We start from the raw sequence: 9,349 nt of genomic DNA, 5'->3' as shown, positions 1-9,349 counted from the left end.
GGTCCGTAAAGAGGACACAGCTGTTTAAGAAAGCAGTCACTACCCGTGGGGACGTGGAAACCCCAGTGACAAATGAACGTGTGTTTGCTCCTGAACGTGCTCCTCCAGCGTGAATTTTCACAACGAGTGGAATTGTATCATCACTTTTTCAAATTAGGGTGAGATACATGTAGTGAAAATCAGCCATCTTAGCCCTTTTTAAGGGCCTGGCTCGTTGGTGTCAGCACATTGGCAGGTGGTGTGGCCTTCACGCCACTATCTCCAGAGCTTTCTCCTCTCCCCACTCTCTCACCTGCACCCGCCATGCTACCTTCCGTCTCACTTTCAGTGTTTCAAACGCACAGGACTTTAAGGTTGGTCCTTATCTGGTTCCTAATGAACTTGGCCCTCTGCAAAGGACGGCTCCTGTGGCTGCATGTAAATCCGCATTTGTAGAAGACCAGTAACTTGCAGCTTGAAGCACAGCCTAGTAGCTTTTTCTGTGAAGGAGCAGATGGTGAATATTTTCAGCTTGTGAAGTGTGTTCTCAGTTGCCACTGCTCAGCCCCACAGCTACAGGAGGAAGCAGCCAGAGGTGACAGGTGGCCCTGTGTGCTTCCCGTGGGCACTGAAATTTGAGGACCTGCACACGTTGTTAAATATTTTTCTTGTGAAGTTGTTTTCTGCCACGAGGTCCGTGTCCTGCGGCACTGTGAGGAAACCACAGTTCACAATAAGCTGTCATGTATTTTTTGAATGACTGGAAGAGTGGAGCCTGCAGGCTCCAAACACAGAGCAATGATGAGACAGAATGTTAATGACCCTGACCCGGTCAGCACAGCACGGACGTGGGTGGAAACAGCACACTCAAGAACGGACAGTCATTACATCTTAACCAACTTCGTCACACCTAAGGGAATGTTGCTCCTCTGAATTAACCATCACTCACCATAGGTGCACAAAGGCATCAGACCACACCTCCAAACACGTGCATGAAAATGACAGTGAATAAAAGCCATCAGGTGGGCATGATGATGGGTACCCATCACCCCAGCTACCCAGGAGGCCAAGGCAGATTGGAGACCAGCCAGGGAAACAGCAAGATCCCACCTCAAAAACTAAAATCAAACATCCAAACCACTCTGATTGCAAGGGATGTAGAAAAACAGACAGTGGACACAAGTTCACTAGCTCTGGATCTAAAAGAATCCAAAGAAAAGAGGAGAAACGTTTGTGTAAACCTGGCAGCCACACTGACCGTCGCCTGCTGTGGAAGGAGAGGCACCCTTCTACCTGCTGGTCTCCATCAGCTCCTGGCGAGTGATGCGGGTGCTTGGTAGCTTCTGTGGTATAGATGAGTGTCTCCCAAGGCCCATGGCTGCCAGCCTGGGAGCTCCCGGAGCTGGTGGAGCCTCCAGGGGCCTGTGGGGGACTTTAGGTCCTGGGGCGTGCCATGGAGGGGCATCGGGACCCTGTCCCCTTCCTCTCCCTCCACTTCCTGGCCACCGTGAAGTGAGCAGGATGCTCCACCACCTGTTCCTGCCATGACGGGAACCTCATCACAGCCCCAAAAGACACAGGGCCAGCGGAACCACAGACCAAGACTCCAGAACCACAGGTCTCTTAAACCTTTCCTCTGTGCACTCATTTATCTAGGTACTTATGACCACAAGGGAAAGGCAGCTAACACGGCCATCCTCTCCATCCCCGTGGCCCACCACCCCACTGTCCTCCATACACATGCACAGATCCTTGGACACCTGGAAAATCCATATTGCAGATCCCATGTGGGATAAATTCCTATAAATACAACTCATGTTAGAGCCTTTCAACCATCCAAGCCCTTCTTTTCACAAAATCCCTAGGATTATCAAACTAAAGGTGAAATTTATCTGCGGGCAAAACCATAAAGGGCCAACATTCGTATAAATATGGCCAACTTTTACCGCCAAAATAGAAAGCACTAGAAGACCACCGTCAAGTGTCCCCCTGGGGAACAAAACCACCTCCCCATTGAGGACCCTGCTTTAAATGTTATTCCTGTTTCCAGAGAAAATAAACATTGTATCTAGCAATAAAGTGAAATGGCAAAAGTATTGAATATGCCTATTTGAACACGCACTTAGAAATCCAGATCTGCCACTCTAGTGGAAGAAAATGTAAGTTTCTTGGAACCATCTGCCACTCTAGTGGAAGAAAATGTAAGTTTCTTGGAACCAAAAACAAAACAAAACAAAAATGCTGTTTAAGACTCACCACACAGGGAAAACGCAGCTCTCTTAACCACAGCTCTGACAGGAAGGAAACTACAATCTTATTCACTGTTTTGTTAACAGCCTCGGGGTTTCCAGGGGGCAGAATTTCCACAGTTGGGCCCCATGTCTGACTAATGCATTGTAATGAACACGCAGCTCTGCAGGATGTCACCAGCTCATTGTCCCCTTGCAGAGCATTCTGGCCCCCTCATTGCACACAGTGCCCAGAGGTAAAGATCGGGCAAGTAGATAGAACATTGCTAACTTTGAGATGCTGTGACCAAACCAGCAGCCACAATGCCGGCCCCATGTGCTTGATAAAACATTAAAAAATAAACCAAAGCGAAGCCCCAGAGTGAGACTCAGAGATTGGCAATACCAACCTGTGCACTCAGAGGTGAGTGGGAGCAAGGGACACTTCAGCCCTAGAATGAGATTTGTTCGGCAGGTGGTTGCCTTCCCCACTTCGCATCGTCTTGAAGGCACTCAGAAGTGACTTTGAAATGGGTTTCCTAACGCCAACCCTGCCCAGCCCCACCTGTTGCAAGCACACATGTGAATATCAGACTTCTCCCCTTCCTGAGCCACTGAGGGCTTCGCTTCCTGGTGCAACGGCAATCAGCACTCTCCCTGTCGGATGTCAGCTGGGCTCTAGCCCAAGCCTCATCAGGGACAGCCTGCCACCAGCCTCTGTTCTTCCTGGGGCATCAGGTGAGTTAGGGTAAGCCAGCCATCCCAGTTTCCCACATCGGAGAATCTCTCCTGTCCCAGGCTGGATCGTCCTTAAAGAAAAGGAGGGCAATAGAACAACATGTCTCTGAGTGCCACCATTCCACTCCCCAAAGCCTGGCTGAGCTGAGGGAAGAGGGGAGCAGCCCGGGCTGGGCTGGGTGGGTAGGTATCACCCTGAAGGACACTGGCTCGCTCTCAAGCACTCAGGAACCAGGACAGGCGAATGTCGTCTGCAGAAAGTTGCTTTCTGCACGTGGGCCAGGGCTGCTGCTCCCTGGGATGCGGCTCACACCAGCAGACTGAGCTGACGCCGACGATGCCCTGCTCCTGCGTCTAACAGAGAAGCCCGCTCGCAGCAGCGGCTGGAGCAGAACCGAGGGCCCTGTGGAAAGGACACACACCACTCACCAGCCGGCTGCTGCCAGGCAAATCCCCACGACGGAGAGGAGGCCAGCTTTCAAAGCAGCGAGGGGTGGGGAGGCTGTCACCGCCAGTCATTCTCAATGACGTCTCTCAAAGCCTGGTGCCTTGAAGGCCACCTTGGGTACTGACTTTGGCCTCTTGACAGCCGGTCCCACTGCCCTGGCATGACTGGGCTATGGACATGATGCAGGGAACTGGGGACAGTCAGTCACCCTAGCTGGGGGCTGTGTTGATTGGCATGAGGCTGGGGAAGCAAGAGCAGGTGGAGAGCCACCAATCAAAAAGCCCACTGCACCAGAACTTTCCTCTACCCCAGAACACAGAAAAGATGCTGGAAGATTCTCCAGCTGTCTCTCAGACACTGAGGTTGGCAAAGATGGCTAATGGCTGTAGACCACCTTTGATCTGGCACAGGATCACCCACTTTTGGACTTCTCATTGTGTGCGATAGTTAAATCACTTTATAGCTCATGGCCATGTTTTCCAATCAGAAACCCACTGAACTTCCAGCCCACCTCCAGGGCCACCTTTGGAGTGGAGAAGAGGAAAGGGTGGGTTTGAAGGAAGAATGAAGAATTATTATTCCTGTTTTGTGGATGAGGAAACTAAAGTTCAGAGTGTTGGAGCCACTTGTGAAGGTCTCACAGTAAGTTTTATAAGTGGGACTGGATTCCTGCTATGCCTGACCCTGTAGATCTGGATCTCAGATACTACCCGACTTTTCTTTCAGGGAACCTTCAGGGAAGGCTAGGGTCCAGCTAGGGCACCCCACTCATGCTCCCACAGCACAGAGCACTTCTCTTTCCTGATACTTAATACACTGCCAGCTCCACATCTGCCTTCTCCCTTGGGTCAGGCTGTTTAGTTGCTGCTCACACTCACAGAGGGTTTGTTAAAGATCGCCTTTCTCAGGCCTGATTCTGGAGCCCCAGGGGAGAGTTTTGCTGGCCCAGGATCTCCAGTCCGGAGCTTGGTAAGACTTGGTAAGAACGCTGTCACCAGGACACTAGCTGCTGGCCCAAAATATGCAATGGCTTAAATACAACAGATTTATTTTTGTTCCATGTAAAAGTCCAAGGAGGTTGTTCTTGATCTATATGGGTAATTTCCCTCAACCCAGTAGTTTTGGGACTCTGGGTAGTAGTTTGGGGACACCAATATATGCCCCCCAAATCTTTTAAGGCCATCTCCATCTCCAAGAGCTGGAAGGAGGAAACAGCCTGCAGCAGCACAGCAGAGGGTTTTATGATCCCACCTGGGAGCTTCGCACGTGGCTCTGGTCCCTGGGCTAGCGCTCCATGGGGTGGCCACACTTACCACCAGGAAGCTGGCAAACACACCAGCCCGGGTCAAAGAGGAAGTGGGTTTTGGTTAATGGTTTCTTCCACTGGGGGGTGCGCAGTTCCCACAGGACACTCGGTCCCCCACACACACCATCCCTCCCAGCCAGTCACGCCTGATGACCTCAGAGAACTCCCTCGGGAGTTGCCGTGGACACCCGCAGTTTCTGGAAGAGTCGCTCATTCCAGCTACGTGCAGAGTCTCCCCTTAGAGGCCATCTCCTTCCTGGCCATGCTGAGCTTGCAGGTGTGTAAAGGTGGCCACAAGCTTCACCAGCAGGCGTCCCTCCCAGGTCTTCCTGGAGACTCACCAGTTCTCTTGGCACTTAGTGATGCAAGCATCCCATCTTATAGCCGGGCAGCTCACAATTGCCCCGTCAAGGCACCAGCCTCGGTGTCCATCAACAGACTAGCGGATTAAGAAAGCGTGGCGTGTAGGCACAGTGGAGTTTGACTCAGCCAAAACCAAGGACAAAGTGATGTCATTTGCAGCAAGATGGATGGAACTGGAGAGCTTCACGTTAAGTGAAATAGTCCAGACTCAGAAGGTCAAGGGTCATGTTTCCTCTCATACATGGAAATGAGAGAGAAGAAAGGGAAAAAGTGGATGTCATGAAAAGAGAAGGGACCAGGAGAGTAGAAGAGGGGCCTCAGGGGAGGGAGATGGGGAGGAACCCTACCAGACCATGCCGTGTGCATGCGTGAATGTGCCACAGTGAGTCTCACTATTGTGCATAATCACAATGAACCAATAAAATGTTTTTAAAATAAATTTTTCCTTAAAAATGTATATTATGTTGAGGCATAAAGGTTCAAAATGTAATTGATTTTATCATGCTTGATTCACCTTTCCAGAATAGGGAAAAAGAAGTCACATGATGACACCAAATCCGTTCTTTGTAGCTATTCAAAATGAAATTTCCATCAAGAGCCTCCTACCAAAAAACATGAGCCCAACATTGAGCACCTGAGCTCATCCGGTGTTCACTCCCAGGCCCTGAGGACCTGCATTCAAGTCGGACGTAGAATAAGAGCCACTGATTTGTACAAACTCACTTCCACCCATCACAGAATGAATATTTATTGCACGACTATTGATCGAGGCATCCTGCTGCATGCAGTGAACTAAAGGAAACACAGAGTATGGAGAATGTGAAAATACACTGCTTTATTAAGTATTCAGCCACCAAAAACAGTATTTAGCTCACAAGGCCTCTGTTCACATATTTGCAGAGCTCCTGTTTCCTCTGGATTGTTAAAATGATAACCACTAGCACTCCTCCTTGACCACACAATGGGTTTTGCTGTGGACTGGCCACACCTGCCCACAAGGTGCTCTGCTGGTATCCGCCTCCTGTCACACTCTCCTGCCCTGGTCTCCAGTCCCTTCCCTGGCAGCCCTGTTCTGCATTCAGGTTGCATTTGCCCCTGAATCCCGCACCAGAGACACTGTGACACTGTCCTTCTGAGCTGAGTTCCTTTTGCTTAACATCATGTCCTCCAGCTCCATCCGTCTTCCTGCCAGTGTCCTGTCTCCCTGTTCTTTGTGGCCAAACCCCTTGTGCTCACGTCCACGGTCATCAGCTGGGAGGCAGCCAGGCGGATTCCACAACTTGGACTTTTTAAACTTTTTGCCTCTTCTAACATTTCAGGATACCTGGTTTCAGTACAGTTCAAAGAAAACTCAAGGCAGGATTCAGTTATTACCTAGTTCTTCAAAATTAAATGACAAGATTGCGTGCTAGGGACATACGTTAATATCATACAGTCTTAATCCCCCAAAATACAGACCTAGGTCTGCTCCTGCTGTCAGATGCTGTTGGAAGGCTGTTCTTCCCCAGCTTTCCAGTTCGAAGCCACCTCCTAAGTCTGTAGTTAACCCCACAGCCACTGTGTCGTTGGCTGGGAGCTGATCCCCAGGCCAGGGCTCTTTGGGGGCAGCTTTGTTCCCCAGGGCAATGTCTAAAGAGAGTTTTGGTTGTCATGACTACTGAGAACTGTCTTCTGGCAGTTGAATATTACTTATTTGGAAGTAATAAGCAATTATCCAGCCTGAACTATTGGTACTACAGAGCTTTGGAAATAATGATTAGAAGAAGACAAAGATCAGTTAATTTACCATCTTTTTCATTTTTTTTCCAGTCTACATATATTTTACTGATGAATTAATTAAATAAAGCAAGAAACACCATAAGAAAAGAGGCATTCTTATATGGACTGACATGGATGGAAAGCAGTTCATGGCATATTATTATTATTTTTAATATTTTTTAGTTGTCAGTGAACCCTTATTTTATTTACTTGTGGTACTGAGAATCAAACCCAGTGCCTCACACTTGCTAGGCAAGCGCTCTACCACTGAGCCACAACCCCAGCCCCAGGGCATATTATTAATTGAAGAAAAGCAAGTTGCAGAACAGCATGTATTCTTAGATCACATTTATCTTTTTAAAACAAATGCATAAATCATATTCATTAATATACAGGTACCAAAAATTCTGGAGAACAACAAATGGGTCCTGGGGAGGTATCTCTGGTCAGGTAGAGGACAGAGAGTTCTCTTTTTACTTTATGCATTGTGGGAAAGTCTCCTTTCAAACCATAAGTGTGTATACCATCAATTTCATTTTTGCCTCCAAGAGGTTTGTAATCCAGGGCGTCCTGACCGGCACTCACACGTGAGTGACACAGCACATGGCACGCGAGAGGCAAGTCAGGCTGTAAGCAGAGCGGAGGCGGAGTCCACTGGGAGTCTGAATAAGGAAGAGGGTTAGAAAGGAAAAGCCAAGCAGGCTCTCGAAGAGAAGACCAGGGATGGGAGAGGCAGGGAGGAAAGAAGGCAGCCTTGGAGAGGAGGAGAAAGATGTCCAATACAGAGGCCAGCGCCCAACAGCTGGTCTGCTTTCATTGTCCATTTCCAACTTTGACCAGAGAGCAGCGGCAGCCAGTGGGACCAAGCACCAGCACCCACCACCTGCCCAAGAAGTTTGCATATTTTGAAAGTTTTATTCAGGTAAGTTTGTTTTTTTTTTTTTTTGGTCTATTTCTCCTTTTTTGTTTTTGTTGTTGTTGTTTAACTACGTTTACTTTTTTATTATTTTTTATGTCTTACCTACTGCATTTTGATTCATGGTACACACTTGGGTACAACTTTTCATTTCTGTGGTTGTGCACAGTTACATTCACACCATTCCTGTCATCACACTTCATGCAAGCTTGACATCGCATGGTATATAAAGCTGCCCTGCATGCACACATTTCAAAAGAAAAGTGAATGTCCTTTAATTTTAACACTTCCAAGGGAACCACATAATTGCAAAGCCAGCAGGGGGAGAAGGTCACAGCCTGGTTGCATTGTTTCCACGAGCAGATGACGTTTGAGCTCACTAAACAATAAAGCCCACAATTCTTTGTCCATGACCCAAAAACACACATCAAATCACCAAATTTCAGGTTATTTAAAATTTCCTCAAATAAATTGCGGTGACTCTTGCCTGTTATTTTAACATGGACAGTCATTGTAATTTAAAATGATTTCACACAATGTCCTCAGATAAAGTCAGATGATGGTGATGTGTATATTTGGGTACACTTGCTAAGTCATGTGAAAAATGACACTAGACAGGACGATCTTTAACTCAGGTATACATGCAAGTTCAAAGATCCCCCAGTGAAGAAAGGTGGGGATAATGGCAGTAACTTACTTGCCCAGGATTTCTCCTGAAAATGTGTCCCTAGACAAGGGTGGTGGCTGCTTCTGCCCTGCAGGAAATCAGTCCCATTTCTGTGGTTTTTGTTTAGGCTATGTGGACCTGGGGTGCTGGTACAAGACCCTCAACACCTGCAGAGAGGCCAGAGCGGGGCCTCAGGCCCGGCATCCCAGGCAAGGAGGCAACAGCTGGAGGAAGAGAATCCACCGATGGTCCCCCTCCGTGAAAAGCATCTTTCTAACACTTCATTGCACTTAATTGCCCTGTGAATACGGGTGCAAGCCCCCCAGGTTATGCCCAAGGTGCATACCCTATTCTTTCTATGGAAATAAAAGCCAAAATAGCCAAGTCCAGACTTTTCATGGTTAGGGAGAAAGGGTGGCATGAGTCTGATCAGTGTGCGGCCACACGGGGCACCGTGGACACACAAGCCAGTTCTCGGTCTCCAGCTGAGAAGCAGGGAGGAGCTGAATCAGCTGCAGTCAGGACAGGGTGTCTCTTCAGTGAACCAGTTCCGAGGACTTTCCTGGTTCCTCCTGCATGGCAGAGGGTGGGGGAGGTCACAAGGAGGGAAGGAGAAACTATCACATCAGAAATTAACCAAAACGTCTAGCTTGCCTAGAGACCAGCTAGGAGTTCTGCAAGGTCCAAAGCTCCCCGAGGACATCCTGACACCTGAGAGCTTTGGCACACTCTAACAGAGTTGACCCCGGCTCTTCCCTTGCCCTCCCTCCCCATCCCCAGCCCCTTGCTCTGCTCTAATGGTCTTCCTCCTGCCCACTGGCTGGGTTCAATTGGTGCAGTAGACTTGCACATAAGCCTGGGACTCGCTGTGATCTATCCATACGTGTACATTTATCCATACATGTATCCATACATGTCGGCTTCATCCTGCAGCCCTTCCCGCTCC

At 48.7% G+C, this 9,349-nt stretch overlaps 1 protein-coding gene across 4 annotated transcripts in view; it reads right to left on the bottom strand.

Annotated features, from left to right (window-relative positions):
* Positions 1–5,882: 5,882 nt before the first annotated feature.
* Positions 5,883–9,349, bottom strand: part of LOC124969287 (adhesion G protein-coupled receptor E4-like) — a 38,654-nt gene continuing 35,187 nt past the window's right edge. For all 4 annotated transcript variants that reach the window (XM_047532167.1, XM_047532166.1, XM_047532169.1 and 1 more), the window contains one exon: positions 5,883–8,975. In XM_047532167.1, coding sequence (XP_047388123.1) covers positions 8,940–8,975 — 36 coding nt within the window. In that variant the 3' untranslated portion in view covers positions 5,883–8,939. The remainder of the gene's footprint in view (positions 8,976–9,349) is intronic.

The sequence above is a fragment of the Sciurus carolinensis genome, chromosome 17 (assembly GCF_902686445.1).
Source record: "Sciurus carolinensis chromosome 17, mSciCar1.2, whole genome shotgun sequence".
Lineage (NCBI taxonomy): Eukaryota > Metazoa > Chordata > Mammalia > Rodentia > Sciuridae > Sciurus > Sciurus carolinensis.
The sequence above is the reverse complement of the archived record's forward strand: the minus strand, read 5'-3'. Positions and strand labels throughout refer to the sequence as shown.